General features: G+C 37.1%; 1 protein-coding gene across 6 annotated transcripts in view; it reads right to left on the reverse strand.

Moving 5' to 3' along the window:
- Positions 1-17958, reverse strand: part of LANCL1 (LanC like glutathione S-transferase 1) — a 50658-nt gene that overhangs the window by 13699 nt on the left and 19001 nt on the right. For 3 of the 6 annotated variants that reach the window (XM_083354891.1, XM_083354893.1, XM_083354892.1), the window contains exons 5-10: positions 15125-15260; positions 11043-11189; positions 10157-10339; positions 9642-9818; positions 7651-7723; positions 5203-6568 (exon numbers count right to left, since the gene is read on the reverse strand). In XM_083354891.1, the coding sequence (XP_083211017.1) occupies positions 6492-6568; positions 7651-7723; positions 9642-9818; positions 10157-10339; positions 11043-11189; positions 15125-15260 (793 nt within the window). In that variant the 3' untranslated portion in view covers positions 5203-6491. Of the gene's footprint in view, positions 1-4716; positions 4778-5202; positions 6569-7650; positions 7724-9641; positions 9819-10156; positions 10340-11042; positions 11190-15124; positions 15261-17958 lie in introns of those variants that run through there. The other 3 variants (XR_014491475.1, XR_014491476.1, XR_014491474.1) reach the window with 3 other exon arrangements.

Consider the following 17958-nt stretch of genomic DNA (forward strand, 5'->3'; position numbering starts at 1 on the left):
TTAAAGACAGAACCCTAAAAATGGCAGAAAACATCACCAGGCAGCAAATTAAAGACATCAATTCAGCTGAGGCATACTCAATTGCCTGTGATGCATCCAAAGACACAGGTGATATTGAACAAATAGCGCTGTTCTGCCGATATGGGAACTCTGCTGGGCCACAAGAAGAAATGTTTGAGTTGATACCACTGAAAGGCCAAACAAGGGGAGAGGACATGTGTGAGGCTGTCTTGGATTATTTTAGAACCAATAAAATCAACACCACCCACCTTGTGTCAGTGGCTGATGGACAGATGAACAGGTGGATAGGCAGACGGATGGACAGATGGGCGGATGAGCAGGCAGATGGACTGGTGGACAGACAAGAGGACGATGGGCAGATGGACTGGCAGACAGGCAGATGGGCGGGTGGGCAGATGGGCGGACGGACAGAATGACAAGCAGACAGCATTTTGGGTTTGCTGCATGGGGAAAAGTTAAGTTTGTCTTTTTATTTAATAAATATGAGGAGGACTCAAATGGACATTGAGTATTTTATTTGAAAGTAACCTTCGACCCAGCGACTTTTTTTGGAAGTTCAAAATGTTTTTGATGTATACAGAAAAAAAAATTATTTGTAGAAGTTCATCGATTTCCTAAATTTTGCAGCTCCCAATGTTTTGTTTTTGGTGAGAAACGGGGACGCCAAGGTGTTCAAATCTGGGTGGGCTCCCAGCAAAAACGCGCCAAAGAAGTGATGGGAAGAGGGGGGGAGCGCCCCATTTCTTCTTCAGGCAAAAACTGTGCTGAAGCCGGATTGGGGAGGGGGATGATGATGAGGAGCTGTGATTGACAAACTGCCAGCCAAACTCTTTGGGAGTGGGGGCGCAGGATGGAGAGGAGGGCAGCTTGCCTTGGAGAAGGAGGGGGGAGCCAATTTTAAAGATTGTCCAGCTAAAAGGGAGCAAAGAATCTGGGCTGGAGTGCCTTGGAAAGGCGAGCAGGCAGCGCATCTGCACGGGCTGGTTGGGCTTTCTGCAGGTTTTGCCTGTAATTAAGGCAGGGTGAGTTTTTTGGCTCAGGGGAGGCTGGGGGGAGGGGGAGCTGCTTGTGGGGGGACATGCCTGCTCACATAAGTGCAAATGTGCTTCTTCTGCATGGAAGCTGCTTTGCTGAAGGTTATATCTTCTTTCTTTCCTTCCTTTTCTTCCACGTTCTTCGCCTCTCTGCTTTGTTCCGCCTCTGGGGATGGAGAGGGAAATTTGCTCTGCATCTTTTCCTCGTGTTTGTGTGTGTGTGTGTGCGTGTGTGTTTGAAGCCGCCGTTTGCCTGCCTGGCAAGGAGGGGGAAATTTGCTCAGCCTCCTCTCCAGTGTATGTCTCGCTTAGATAAGCTCCACTTTAATCAAATCCTGTTCTGCGCATGCGCGCGCACATGCACATGCGCACATGTATTTTGCGGCTCCCAGTGGTTTTTTTTAGTGAGAGAACAGGTTCCAAGTGGCTCTTTCACCGATTCAGGTTGCCTACCCCTGCTCTAGGACATATAAAGAACATACTTTGACAGAACTTTTTCTTCAGGTAGAATTCCTTAAAGGAAATCTATACATATCTTCAGTAGATTCAGCAGCATTCCCCAAAGAGGGATTGATTGTTCTTCTTCCAGTCCCTTTATAAGTGATCAGTTACACGAACATTTAACCAAGATAGATTCCAAAAGAACTCTGAATTCTACTGGGTAGACTCATTTAACTGAGTTTCCATTTCACTATACTTCTATATCCCAGTTTACTGTTAAAAAGAACTGGGATGTGTTCAAAAGTGACAATAATAAATGATAAAGGATCAAGCAATTCTGGAGGCAACAGAAATATCTTGCCATTGAAAGATGAATCAATGCATTTTATCTAATTACTGAAGAGATTCAGTAATTTGTACAAAATTTAATATAACAGGCAAATATACGTTAACATCTGACAATATATTTAATTATCTTTCAACAGCATCCTAGTGACCATCCACAACAACTGAATTACCAGCAAAATTTCAAAATAGCAGTAGGATTAAAATTAATTAAAACACCTTTTGATTTTGTAGTAATAACTTAGTCACCCACGCACTCGTTACCTCCCGTATAGATTACTGCAATGCTCTCTACATGGGGCTGCCCTTAAAGACCACCCGGAGGCTTCAGCTGGTACAGAGTGCGGCTGCACGGGTAGTGATGGGAGCACCCCGATACTCCCATATTACACCCCTCCTGCGTGAGCTGCATTGGTTACCGGTTGCCCTCTGGGTGAGATTTAAGGTGCTGGTACTTACCTTTAAAGCCCTACATGGCCTCGGCCCGGGATACTTGCAGGACCATCTGCTGCCGGGAACGACTTCCCATCGCCCAGTACGCTCACACAGAGAAGGCCTCCTCAGGGTACCGTCAGCTAGACAATGTCGGCTGGCGACCCCCAGGGGGAGGGCCTTCTCTGTGGGAGCGCCAGCCCTGTGGAACCAGCTCCCCCATGAGCTTCGGATGGCCCCAGATCTCCAGTCCTTTCGCCGCGGCCTCAAAACACTCATTTTCCACCTGGCTGACCTGGACTGACAGGGATTTTAATTATGTTTTTTTTATTTTTTATTTTTTAACTCTAATTTTTAATTTATTTTAATTTTTAATTTTAATTTATTGTACAGAGGCCTTTAATTTTAATTTTATCTTAACGTCTGTATTTATTGTATGTTATTGTTGTTAGCCGCCCTGAGTCCTTCGGGAGATAGGGCAGCATATAAGTCCCAATAATAAATAAATAAATAAATAAATAATATGTTAACATAACTTCTTAGTAGTTAAGGGTTTTAAAGAACATTTAAAATGTTCCTTATTATCTTAAAGTGGGATTCATTTCATACATTTTAAAATATAATGGCACTTCAGAGAATATTTTAAAAGCTTAGCCATCAAGTCTCCTCATGCCAAGCAAAAAATGATAGAACATTTGCATATGATGCTGTTTTCCTGTTTAATATCCATGTTTATTGATATCCTTTTAACAAGGGTAGTATGATTTAAAGATATATGATTTGAGGTTATAAAGAAAAAAAATGAATTTATCAATATCTGTAGGATCAGATTTGTTGAGTGAAAGGAACAGTAGAAATTATTACTGTTTTATAATAAAGACAGTTAAGTGACTAGTTTTCACCTTTGGCATAAAAATTTATCAACATAATGATCAATATCATTCCATATGATTAAGGTTTAATATGGTTTTTAATGGTTTTTTAAAAATGTAACTACTTTTTTTATTTTTACCTTTTTATCAGCATACTAGTAAAAAACTTTGGACTATACTGCCATCTGTTGGCAGTGAAAACATACAATTAGCACATAAATATTTGAGCAAGGGACTAAAATTGCCTATGTAATGAATAATTCTGCATAAAACCTTTATACATTTACATTAGATTTCATGTTATTAGGCTGTAGGCACACTAACATAAAATCTATACAGCTGTTAAATCAAAACATCTATTTACTTTTATCAGTTACCCTACGAGTATTCACTATAATAAATTATATTATATTGTAATAAATGTATTTCCACCTTTTGGGGAATTTTTTTAAAGATGCCAATAACATAATTATTGCCCTAGAAGAGACCAAGGTAGGGATCAAAGGAACTGATTTTCTCAAGTCTCACAACTTGAAGCAATAATTATCTCTGCCTATAGTTTTCAAGATCTTCAAACTATCTGCTGGCATGAGTGTTCTAAATCAGGGGTGTCAAACTCAATTTCATTGAGGGCCACATCAGCATTGCAATTGCCCTCAGGGGGCCGGTTGGGTGTGGCCAGGGTGGGCGTGGCCTACTGGGTGGGCGTGGCTAAAGTGCGTATGGCCTACTGGGTGGGCGTGGCCAGCTCTACATCGTTCACATCAAGGGTGCCTATGGGGGCCTGGGCAGGAGTGGGACAGATCTGAGGGTCTCTGGCAGAAGGAGGGTCTCTGGGCCAGGGCCAAGGCAGTGGGGGCCGTTCCCTCACTGTTTCCAGGATGGCTTCGCGGGCCACATGAAACCACTTTGCGGGCTGGATCTGGTCCCCGGGCCTTGTGTTTGACATGTCTGTTCTAAATGATACTTTTTTCTAAACAAAAATTAGTCACAGCAAAGGCAGTTTTTATTCTGTTAGCCTCCCAGAGTGATAGATATGAGATGGATGGCCATATACATTTCTGACATGAATGAATGAATATGCTAAACGTGCCACAATTAGCCCCCTGGGATAAAAAGCTCTAGCTGAAGACACACAGATTATGGCAACTCCCTGATCAAAGGTGGCAGACTGATTCCAGCACAGTGGCTCTCAAGGCAGCGGGAGATGCATCTTTCTCCCTTTCCCTCTCAGTCACTTGGCTAATTGTCTCTGGAGATTCCTTAGGTACAAAACAGCAAGGCCTACTCTTCTGGCCCATTGCTTTGCTCCTTTCTGAACCCATGAGGGTAGCCTGATGATCCATGCTTTCCTTCTCTTTATGCATCTCATTTATGGATCACTTTCTTCTACTCTCAGCACTGCCCCATTCCTACTTTCTAGTTCCACAATCATGTATGAGCAATCTTATTTCTACATTCAAAGCTTGATTAAAATGTACTCAAGGGTGCCTCCCTTGCAGCTTATTGTAATTCCATCTCTTTTTCTCAAAGATTACCTTGGTTTTCTTCATAGATGGCAACTCCATGTTCTGTGATCTTATCTACTTTTGCATGGCTGCACAGAAAACAAGATGGGCATATCCTCCCAGTCTAAAAGAGTCAAGTTTGATAGAAGAACAACTTAGGGTAGCAACATTTAACCAACTTGGCTTACCTCAGAAAAACAGAAATAGGCCACACTTGCTTGTATCTATACGTGAGACATCTTATTGCTTATCCCAAAAGGGAATAGTGGGATGTATATGTACATATTTTTGTATGCATAAACATGGCAATAACAAGCCATGTTATTGCAGCAAAAAAAACCTATACAACTAAGTCCACATGGTTATCAAAAATTGCAGGTGACTTGGGTGATTCTTGTGTAGTTCATCTTTAATTTATACAGCAGAGTTGTATTCTGACCATTTGTAGAATTTCTTTCCTTCAAAGGGCTATTATATTTTCTCTCTCTCCATGTATGTGTGTGTATGTATGTATATACATATGACATTTACAAAGAACATGAAACAAGGTTTTTGTCTAAAACAGTTTTAATTCAATGAACCTTAGCAACAAAGCAGGCTAGAGTATGTTCCAAAGACTTCAAACTAATTTTCCACATAAACAGAGCTTATAATGTACCTAAAAGTCAAATGAACAAGATACTTGTATTAAGATAATATTCAACACACTGAATACTATTGTCTGAAAGTTATGATGAACATCCAGGTAACAATGCCTTTTTCCCCGTTCATATTGGTAACTATTGCAGTCTCAAGTCACTTATGCCACTCTTAAGATGCAAGAAGTACAGAACAGTCTCTTATAATCATTTGGAGGTGCAAAGCAGTCAGCTACTACCTCTCTTTTTTATATGAAATGCATATTTCAGTACTTGCCTCGCAAGATCAGCCAAGTGCTAATTTAACAAAGTGAGAAGAATCATTTCAGCCTTTTTTAAAGCTGAAGTACAGTTGACATTTTACCTTAATGCAAGCTAATACTAGGTTACTGGTAAATTCTTTTTTATATAATAGATTTATTAGTTTACAAGCTTCTGATAAATACTGAGTAATATGTGCTGTTCACAAAAAGATTTCAGACAGGTCCTATAAGCCAAATTATTCTAATCTGTTACAGATAAGAAAAATGCAACAGTAAATATATCCAAACATATTCAATTCCTTTTGAAAGTGTGCTATAAACAGCTTTAAAGCATTCATTGAAGACAGGGACATTCATCCAAGAGTTATTTTTATTTTTTTATTTTATTTTAATTCCATTTATATCCCGCCCTTCTCCGAAGACTCATGGCGGCTTACAAGCTTAGCAGTTATACACTTGGTGACAAGTTGCTGATAAAAGCAATACATTTGCTTTAACAACAAACGTGCAGAGAAATCAGAAGGATATATGTTTCAGAAAAGGTGCTGATAAATTCTTGTGTTAGCCATAGCCTTTGCTGTGTCTTGGAGTCCCAACACAAGGAATATTTCCTGCCAGATAATAATTTCAAGATTTGTCCTATAGCTAATAAACAAGGCAAAATAATTGATTGCCAAATATATTATACTTTTTATCTTCCAAAAAACATCAGTCAAATTGGAAACCCCCTTCAATAAAACCTAGAATGCTTAGACAAAAGACTAATAGTTTTTAAAAGTAGATCACACATAGAAGAGAATGTAAATATTAATACTCCTCCCCTTAAGGTTTGAAATTTCTAGCCAAGAAACAAGACAATACCTATTTAATCTGCCTTTTCCAAAGAACTGAAGTGCACCAACTTCTTGTCAGTATTTAGTATTGGCTAAGAAGGAATTTATAGTTCAAAAGCTGGGAATCTGGCTTTGGTTGGTATCAGAAGATCAGCAAGAAAATATATTGTTCCAGCCATTCCTGTAAAAACAACAGACAACAATAATTATCCTTAAACAGATACCTGGCCTTTAATTTCCAGAACTATTAGCAAATATCAATAGTAGCTAAAGAAATCTGGGGATTTAATCTGCAGGGCACCTAGGTTGGAAGACGATTGCTTTAGAACACGGGTGTCAAACTCGTGATGTCACGTGACGTGTCGCAACGTTATCACTTTTCCCCCATTGTCGGCAATGGGGTGGGCACGGTTTTGGTGTGATGCATCTGGCCTGCGGGCCAGCAGTTTGACACCCCTTCTTTAGAAGAACAGACAACATGTATTTTGCAATGATTTACTTATGTAATAGTGAAATAGCAAACATCTAGATGTAATAAACATTTCTAAATAAAGAATGAACTGAAAGTGTTGCACAGTGACTGTTAGATGGAACGGTGAAACAGGACAGTTTCTGAACAATTAATTTCAGGTGTGCAATTAACTAGCCAAAAACCTTACGGAGGGACACTTTCTCTCAGTATCTGCAATACAACAGTTTCTGATAATATAAAATATTTCAAGTATTATATAAGTGTTGGTGCTAATAGTAGTATGATCAATTCCAATATGATATGGAAGAGGGACAGAGAAGTCCATATTATATTTTTAATTACTTTTCGTCAGTTTGACTTTGAGGTCCTCAAATGCTTTTTCTTTCTGTTTCAGTCTGTCATGGATAAGCAAAAGAAGCAGCTGAAACCCATTTTAGTAAGGTCAGAGATTTCTACCCTCCCCCTCCAACAACAACCCATTTGTCTGCTCTAACAGAAGCCTTATTTAACCATGAACACTTTTAGATGGGTTGGGGTAACTACGGTATATACCAGCAATCTCAACTAATAAATAATTCTTACACATCTGGAGGGCAACTGATGCAAGAAGCTACATATAGAAATGTAATGTTAGCTGCAAATAATTTGATTTGATCCACATGTATGCCATTATTAGCCTAGGCAGATATTTGAATGTATGAGTCAATATTTTAGTTATCCAAGCCAAATTGTTACTATTATTCAGTCAAAACATTAAGATTCTGAAAAGAGGAAAGGAAAGTGACTATTACCTTCAAAAAGGGAAAAAGGAGTGTCTGGTGTTCGACATCCGTGTTGCCCATAACTTAAACACCATTCTGCAAACTAAAAAAAAGCACACTTTTATCTAGTATAAGTAATTTTTTGTAGGGATCATTTCTTACAGTCATTAATTCAATTCACAAGATATGTCTCAAGATATGCTAATACTGAAAATCAATCAATCTGGACATATAGAATATTCAAGAACTTTACCTGCTGCTAGCAGTATATTTGCAACTGTTTTGCAAGTATTTTCTACGTATTTTGCAAACATTTTAACTAGGAAAACTAAAAAAAATGACTGGAAAAAAAAGAAAACCAGGCTGGGCTTGGGAAGGAAGAGCCACCTTTTGGCACAAATCAAGCCCAAAAGCTGAATAGAAGCACACATATGGGACAAGAAAGCTTAGGGTAGGCAGATTAGACAAGAAGGCTGAGCGAATTCTTCACATTCAGGCTCCTAATCCTGATTGTTCTTGTGCTTTAGGATGGGTGGACTTCAAGCCTTAGAATTTTGGCTGGGGAACTTGAGAATTTAAGCTCATTACCTCAGAATAGCTAAAATTGAGAAACACTGTACTAGAAGACCTCATATCCTCCAGAGCAGGTTTTTATTTAAGATTGAAAGGGCTGTAGAAAATACCGTATTTTCCAGCGTATAAGATGACTGGGCGTAAAAGACGACCCCCTACATTTCCTGTTAAATTATAGGGTTTGGGCTATACTCGCCGTATAAGACTACCTCTCTTCCAACGCACACCAAATAAAAATTAAAAAACATCAGATTTGATTTTAATATGGTAATTTTAATTCGAATGCTTATGACATGTAGGTACTTAGTAGGAAAACTGTCACTTATAAACATACGGTAGGGCAAATGATAAAAGTAACTTCTTTCTCCTACAAAAGCATGGAATATTGACAATAAATTTCAATTACCATTACCACCAAAATTCAAAGCCTGTGACTATATAAGGAAAAAGAAAATACCGTATTTTCTGGCGTATAAGACGACTTTTTAACCCATGAAAATCTTCTCAAAAGTCAGGGTCGTCTTATACGCCAGGTGCTGAAACTTTAGGGACAGGGCTGGCTGGAAAACCTGGAGCGGATCTCCCATTTGGTCTGCGCAGGGAAAGCAGGACCAATTGGAGAAGAAGCTGCAGTCTGTGATTTTTTACAGGTTGGGGTCTGGGCGTCTTTCCTTCTAAAGTTGAAGAGCAGCTGCAGTCTATCCCAACTTGAAAGGCAGGTGGGGAATGCAGCAGCCAGAGCAGCTGCTTAGGTCTAAGGACACATTTGACTCAGGAACTGGGTGGGCTGGCTGGAAAACCTGGAGCGGATCTCCCATTTGGTCTGCGCAGGGAAAGCTTTAGAGTGAATTAGGAAAAGTTTAATCCACTTGCACTGTTTTATGTTTACATGTTTGATGACAAACAGCCTTATGTTTATAAGTGACAGTTTTCCTACTAAGTACCTGCATGTCATAAGCATTTGAATTAAAATTACCATATTAAAATCAAATCTGATGTTTTTAAATTTATATTTGGTGTGCGTTGGAAGAGGGGTAGTCTTATACGGCAAGTATAGCCCAAACCCTATAATTTAACAGGAAATGTAGGGGGTCGTCTTATACGCCCAGTCGTCTTATATGCCGGAAAAATACGGTAAAAAGAGGTAATTTCACTTTAAGCTGTGACTAATAGGGGAATCATAGATTAACTAAAGTGGCTTCTGTGTATGAAATCTACAATACCAACAACTTTCCAATGGTAAACCATGTTTTGCATATTTGCCAAATAAAGTAAAAAAAGGTAGCAGTTCAGAAGGTCTGCAGATCTGAATCCCAAGCAACTTGCTAACTTTTTTCCCCAACAGTTTGTGGGGTTTTTAAAAATCCAGATAAATAAAATCAGAATAAGAAGTCCATTTTCCGGTCTTTCAAGGCAGATAATTAAAGTTATGTGAAACATGTGCTCACCTTGCAAGCTCTGTAGAGGTATTTCATGTCTTGAGTAAGGTTGTACAGTGCCAGGAAGGCATATGCATTGCCTGCAGTACCATGGCACAGCCCGTATCCTTTCTTCAGCAACCCCCACTGCCATATCACATCGGCACACTGCAAGGCATCACTGAAATACTTCTGTTCCCCAAACACCTGAGAAAACAAGCAACATTTTGTTGTCTTCCTTATTATTGGCAGCTTCTTCCATCATTCAAGGATGAGACAGAAAAGGGCCAACATATTCTTGCTAATTAGCGGCTATTCAATCTCTCTGGGACAAGAACAGAAAGACTTTGTCATTTTCCTTCAAAAGATCTCTTGAGCGATAAATGGAAGGAATGTCACTACCAGCTGTCGCTATTACACAACAGCAAGACCATCAAAACGCATGGCAGAGACATCTAATATCCATTTTAGTTAGAACAGAAATTTTAAACAATCCGACAGGAAGGGATAAAATCTTGTTCGGTTGTCTAGTTGTTACTACCTACCTTATAGGCCTGAAGGAGCATATAGATAACACCAGGTGCACCATGGCACCAATGGACCAGCAAATCTCTATTGTCTCCGATGCAGGGGGGGTAATTGCCAGAGACAAACTTTAACTGGCAGACATAATCCACACTTGGCTTGACCATGTTATGCAACTTTGCTTGACTCACACCAAGCCCAGGCTGAAATAAGAAAATACACATGATCTTAAATCAATTATAAGATGCAACTTCATCTGAGTTTATGCATGGCCTTACAAATACAAAGGATGCGACTGCCCCTAAATTGTCTGACTCTGAAGGGGACTGTAAAATATTCCAAACATTAAATATAATATATGCATGCCCAAGTTCTTGATCCCTAATAACAAATTAAAGTAACAGCAAGATTTAATTTACCTTATTAAAAAGGAGTATCATAATTCAGAAGAGTACTATTAAAGTCATATTAAAAGCAGAAGAAAAAGGTATCATTTACCAATTATTTGAAAAAGCTAGCAGAAGGGGAATCAAAGCAAAGTGCTCTGACTATGGCAGCCTTTTTATTTTTTCAGGTTTTAATCTTAAAAAAAAATTCAGTTAAAATATTGAGTTTATTATGTTTTCATAATAAGGTCTTATGTTTCATGTACTGCTATTTAAAACTTTAAAATACCTTAGTTATATTTTTGGCATACGGTTGTAACTATCAGTGGACTCTATTTTGCACACAGGATATAAATTTCAGTGGAAAAAGAATATTTGCCCCATTTGCAAACTCACAGTATTTTATTTTACAACTTGTGCCACATTAATGGTGATGAAATCTCTGGCCATACCTAAGCCATTACATGAATGGCATTACACTTCTAAACAGACCTTTTCCTTACTGCAGGATGCCTCTCACCTGCAGCAGGTAGTAATAGATTCCTGCTAGACCATGGGCTGCTCCTACATAATACTCCTGGTACCATTCATACATGAGTGGGCTCTTAGCTGTGAAGTTCCGCTTCTGGGCTAAATTCTCACCGGATGCCACAACTGCCTCACAGACCTATAGGAGAAATCAGAAATAATAATGGCTTTGCTTCAAAATTTTATAGCCGGCATAAATAAAAGGGGAAAAGTATGACAATAATTTACTTTAGGTATTTTAGATAGCAGGATGGACTTGAACTTTTAAATATTCCAGTATCCCTCCATGAGGTTTGCTAAGAAACTGCCTCACAGGAGTTTCACAGATAAAATGATTATGTAATCTACACCTCTACCTGTTCACAGCCAAGTGCAATTTGAATAAATAACTTTCTTAACTTACAACTATCATGCTAGTCGGTATTTAAGGAACAGTGTTGCATTTTTAAATAAATAAATATTTAATTTATATTTAAATATTTCCAGGAACCCCCTTCCCCTCTCAAAAAAAAATATCAGACCTTTCCAAATCTCAGGAGATTTTGTAATTATACTCTTCAAATCTTGTAGAATTGGCCAATTATGTGAGATCTGGAAATTTTATGAAATTTTGGCCGATTTTTTAAAATGGGGTTAGCATTATTAACTGTGGAAAGAGTTTCTAGATACAGGTAGTCCTCAACTTACAACCATTAGTTTATGACTCACTCTCTCTCTCTCTCTTTCCCTCTCTCTCTCTCTCTATATATATGTGTGTGTTAAATGTTTGTTAAGTATTTAGATTACCTTGCTAGGCCCCAAACATGGGACAAATCTTATTTCCTGTTTCAGCCTAACCCAAGGCCATCAACAGGCAGTAGTCACAGCAGTGACAGCTCATATTTGTGTAAATTGTTTTGGGGGGGATTGCTAACAAAGAATTAAAGGGAGACTGATATGCATTTCAAACTTATTTGTTCTCATCAGTCAGCCATACCCTTCTAAGATTCGAACCTGGGCCGATTGCACCTTAGGCAATTGTTCTAACCTTTAGGCCACTGGTTCTTTCTCGCTTTGTTAGTTGAGAAGCAAGGGAGGTATGTGTTAAATGTTTGTTAAGTATTTAGATTACCTTGCTAGGCCCCAAACATGGGACAAATCTTATTTCCTGTTTCAGCCTAACCCAAGGCCATCAACAGGCAGTAGTCACAGCAGTGACAGCTCATATTTGTGTAATTTTTTGGGGGGGTATGGCTGACTGATGAGAACAAATAAGTTTGAAATGCATATCAGTCTCCCTTTAATTCTTTGTTAGTAATCCAAAAAAATACATATACATATACATATATATGTAAATTTTTTGGATTGCTAACAAAGAATTAAAGGGAGACTGATATGGCTGATACAGGCAATAAGGTTTAGCCTGTATTTGGGCCTGGCAAGGTATTCTAAAATACTTAACAAATACTTAACACATATCTCCCTTGCCTCTCAGCTAGCAAAGCGAGAAAGAGCCTGTGGCCTAGAGGTTAAAACAACTGCCTAATGTGCAATCGGCCCAAGTTCGAATCTCAGAAGGGTATGGCTGACTGATGAGAACAAATGAGTTTGAAATGGCCATATCAATCTCCCTTTAATTGTTAGCAATCCAAAAAATTTACATACACACACACACACACACACTTTTTATCAATATACAAAATACAAAGAAAAATAAAAATGGGAAATTAAGGGAAGGAAAAAGAGGGGGAAAGAAAATATGAGGTACAAAGAAAGAAAAAAAGTGTTGACTTCTGACTCTTTGTAGCACGGTGCAAAATAACATAACCTCAACTTTTTACTTTTACACCTTAGTATGTAACTAGCCATTTCTATAACAACAAATCTATCTAATCGGCAAAACCAAAGCCAAAGTTTCATTTTTATATCACAAGCACAAAGTCCAGAAGTGATATCCAAATAAAAAAACATAATTAAATATATTCTCCTCTTTGAATAAAGCAATCAATTTAACCATTTTTGTTTTATCTTCCTTGCTGTGGAAATAATATGGATTTCTATTTGCACTTAACAGTCTTTATAAACTATTACCATTTATGACAACAAAATTCACTGTACTCTTTCAGATTCTTTAACCTTAAAGAGAAAAATACTTTTTATCCATTTAAAACATTAAAATTTTCTTTAAAAACATTTCTAAAATCAAAACTTTCTAATACATTTTTAACTTCCTTTTAACATGCATATTATAGTTCACTATTAAATTTAGATCACTCCTTCCAAGCTACCCTCACAGAATATTTTTTTTCTTTTTGCATACATCTTTTTTTAAACTCTAAACTTTTTTTAAACTAATACATCTTTTTCTAACTTTCTCTTAACACAGATACTCTCAAATACACTTTCAATAATATTTACAAACTTTAGGAATTATTTAAGCATTTTATATATAAAGGAAAAATACATTTTCAAACTTTAGATTAAGACTTTCTTTCAATTACAAATATCCAATTAATAAACATCTTAATTCTAATTGACTCATTAAATTTAGGTCACTCCTTCCAGCTTGTCTTCAAGGAATAAAGTCTTTTTCTTCTCTGGAATGTTTGTCAAGTAGTTATAAAATTCTTGTCATAGTTCTAACAGATGAAACTCTTCAAAAGAACTTCGAGGCATTATTTACCTTAAAGAATCTTTGATTCGAGAACAAAGTATCGGCACTACATAGTTAAAGCCAAAAACTGAATTCCTCTCCCCTGAACACAAAGTAACAAAGCACAATTCCCTCCTCCAATTAATAGTCATAAATCACATCCCCCAATTAGCTTGAAGCGTGGTCTTTCTCCCTAGCTCACCAAATCTTTATCAACTCTGGGCGCAATAACCTTGGATTCCCATGGCTGAGTTATTATTGCTATGACTAACTGGACTCTCATCCACATTCCCCCTCCCAGCATCAACTAACTCTAGAAGCAAAAGAGTAAAATGGCTGCATTTCCATCTGTTGTCAAAGCAAGAACATCCAATGTTAGCAGCATTGACGTCTCCCTTTTTCTCAAGGATTTCTCAATCTTGTAAATATCTATGAGGAAAAAGTTCCAAACTTCTCCTTTTAAAAGTTGTAGATTTTCTTGGAGCTCTTCTTTCAATTGGGAGGTTTATATTTAAACCATCATAATAAGAATTGGCATCAGGTTTATATTCCAAAATTGCAATTGAATCTTCTGCATTGTCAGCTACTTGTAAAATTGCTTTGGTGGTTTGGCAACTCTCTACACATATTTGCATCTCAAAAGTAGTTTGAGAAGTTTTTTTTACATCCTTGGAGCATAGTTAATGGGCTTTATTTAAAGATTTTTCAAATATATTTCTAATAATTTGCTCCTCTGCAGGGCTTTTTTTGTCATAGAACGCTCAGAACAGAGTTCCGGCACCTTTTTTTGGATGGAACCTTGTAGGATAGGCAAGGTGGGTTGTATGATATGTGTGAGTTCCAGCACCTTTTTCTTTTACAAAAAAAGCACTGCTCCTCCATCTTCTTAACTTTCTTTAGTCATTGTAAGTCACTTAAGAATTGCTGGGCAATTAGGAATCATGAAAACCAGAAAGTTTAAGCAACCCACAGCAAAGCAGACCAAGCTACAAATTATTAAAAATAATAAACTAAAACCACAACTTTCTGCTCTTATATTTCTCCAACTTTTTTTTACAAAGATATTCGTTTAGTAACTGTTCAAAAAGTGCCTCATAATCATTTTTCACATTTATGACTGCTACAGCATCCCCATGGTCACATGATCGGAATTCAGATGCTTGGCAACTGGCATGTATTTATGATGGTTGCAGTGTTGCGGGGTCATGTGATCACCTTTCTGACTAGTAAAGTCAATGGGGAAGCTAGATTCACTTAGCAATCATGTTACTAAACAACTGCTGTGATTCACTTAACAATTGTAGTGAGAAAGGTTGTGAAATGGGGCAATACTGACTTAACAATTGTCTTGCTTAGCAGTGAAAATTTTGGGCTCACTGTAGTTGTACATCAAGGACTACTTCTATCGAAGTAGCACAGGATACAAAAAAAAGGATAAGTACCTGTTGGATATGATTTTGAGGGATCTTTTCCTCTCCAAAATGTTTGTTCACAAACAGCAGAGCAGATAAATAACCCATACGTCCATAAAGCATTTCATCAGGGATTCGTGGATCTGGTTTGGGCAGATGCAATAAGCTTGGGGGGGAAAAAGGTCTATTAGATTTTATAATTCAATGGCATGAAAAGTTCCCCCTACTCCCAAGCTGAGAAACCTTTATAAGCATGTTTAAATTGTGCTATAGTTTATTTTGCTATGATATTTGATATGATATATATTACATTACATTACATTACAGGCAGTCCTCGACTTATGACAATTGACCAAAATTTCTGTTGCTAAGTGAGACATTTGTTAAGTGAGTTTTGCCCCATTTCTTGCCACAGTTTTTAAGTGAATCACTGCATTTGTTAAATTAGTAACATGATTGTTAAGTGAATCTGGATTCCACATTAACTTTTCCTGCTAGAAAGTCACAAAAGGGATCACATTATCCCAGGACACTGCAACTGTCATAAATATGAGTAAGTTGCCAAGCATGTGAATTTTGATCACATCACCATGGGGTTGCTGTAATGACTGTAAATGTGAAAAATGCTCATAAGTCATCTTTTTCAGTGATTTTGTAACTTCAGTCACTAAATGAACTGTTGTAAGTCGAGGACTATGTATACATTATATTATCCTTAATTAGCTCTCTTCAAAAATATGTATATTATTTTCCATCAAGATCACTCTGTGATTTTGAAGTCTTTATTCTTAATTGTTTCTTCCTCTACATTTTTCCTCACAGTGCACCTAATATCTTTTTCAACCTTGTTTTCTGCAACAATTTTTTTTACTTATCAAGCATCCATTTTCATAATCCCCATATTGATTGACTGGTTGAATTTATACACTTCTGTGTTCAGGATAAATTCTCAGTAATTTACATATAACAACATATAATGAAACAAAGAATACATGAATACAGTTCTTGTTTTTAATACTATTTTATTAATTTTCTAATTTTACATTTAGGTATTTAAAAAGCAATATGGTGGCTGGGTTAATGAATAGTTCAATAACATGCAAAAACTTTAGTACAAATCTCAAGTTACAACTTCAAATATTTCCTCTCTTTTTCACCTTAATATCTAAAGGTAAAGGTTCCCCCGCACATGCGTGCTAGTCGTTTCCAACTCTAGGGGCCGGTGCTCATCTCCGTTTCAAAGCCGAAGAGCCAGCGCTTGTCCGAGGACGTCTCTGTGGTCATGTGGCCAGCATGACTAGATGCCAAAGGCGCACGGAACGCTGTTACCTTCCCACCGTAGTGGTCCCTATTTTTCTACTTGCATTTTTACATGCTTTTGAACTGCTAGGTTGGCAGAAGCTGGGAAAAGTAACAGGCGCTTACTCTGTTACGTGGCACTCAGGATTTGACCCGCCAAACTGCCGACCTTCTGATCGACAAGCTCAGCGTCCTAACCCACTGTGGCCCTATTAAATTCTACTATCTCGTATTTAAGCTAATACAGTTATTATATCAACTAAGTAAAAACATCATTGTTACATTTACCAATAATTTTCTAGCTTATACATATCTTAATTACTTTTACATTCAATCTTTATAGACAATCAATGTCCTGGTATTTTTTCCCAATTTTTAGTTTCCCATCAACATTCAAATTTAACATTTGATATTTATAATTTCCAGGCTTTAGGTAACCAAACTTTCCCTTATCTCAATTCATAACAGAATCTAATATTCAAAATACACATCTTATCAGAGTATAGTCTTGTTCCATTTCCTAAAAGTTATCTATTTCCCACCATATTAAATCATGTAATTAATAATACAGCATCCCCTTTAATAAATCAAAACCATTATATATATTTTCTGGGTTAATCAATAAATCAAACTTATTCATATTTTTTTCTGAGTCTAATTTTTAAATATTAAACAAATAGAATCCTTATTTTCAACTAATTTCCAAATATTTTAAATTTAATGACCAAAATTCCCCTTATCTCAACTTCTCCCTTTAACCCTCTAATAAATCAAAACCCCAATTTTCTTCATCCTTATTCTGGCTTTCTTCCTTTGCCAACTAGCCTTCCATGTCAGTGCTTTTAAATCATCAAAATAGATCTCCCTCTATTATAATATATATATTATTTGAAATAAGAGAGACCATTTAGTTGCCATTTTTTTTGGAACGGCTAGCCCATTTGTATTCATTAGATCATCTCCCTGTTATTCCAGTTCCTCATGATTGTCCTGATATGTTTATCTTCCATTAAATCTGTTCTTCTTATTTCTCATCAAATTTCTTCTGATTTATATAGAAAGTCTTTTCCATTTTCAGTATTGTCACTCCCTTTTCTGGATTTTCCATTAACTGTATTTGTTGGTCAATTGAGTCCTCTGTCTTAGTATTTGATTGTTCCACTTCTTCTGTTATCTTCTGCGTTGTTAGTTCTTTGGTTGTAGTCAAAATTTGGGTTTGTGTACCTAAGCTGGCATATTGTTCTTTTATGTTGGGTCTTATTTTGTCACAAGCTGAAAAAATAGTTTCATGTATTGCTTTCAACATGGACAGGATCTTTTCCTGATCTTCATCCATATTCTCTTAATAATATGTTTGTCTGTCTCATTAGTCAGAACCATGACAGTGTTAAGTTGAGGACTTTAAAATCAGACGGTAAAAATAATTTTATAACTAGGTATGGGACCTCTATTTCACGTGTTTATAGGTAGTCTTTATAGTAGAAGTTGTTTGTCAAATAAGATTTTATAGTCCAAGGTATTTCATCTCATATAATAACCAATGTTCCTCAGATAAAGAAATAGGA

Source organism: Vipera ursinii (assembly GCF_947247035.1).
Source record: "Vipera ursinii genome assembly, chromosome: 1".
NCBI lineage: Eukaryota > Metazoa > Chordata > Lepidosauria > Squamata > Viperidae > Vipera > Vipera ursinii.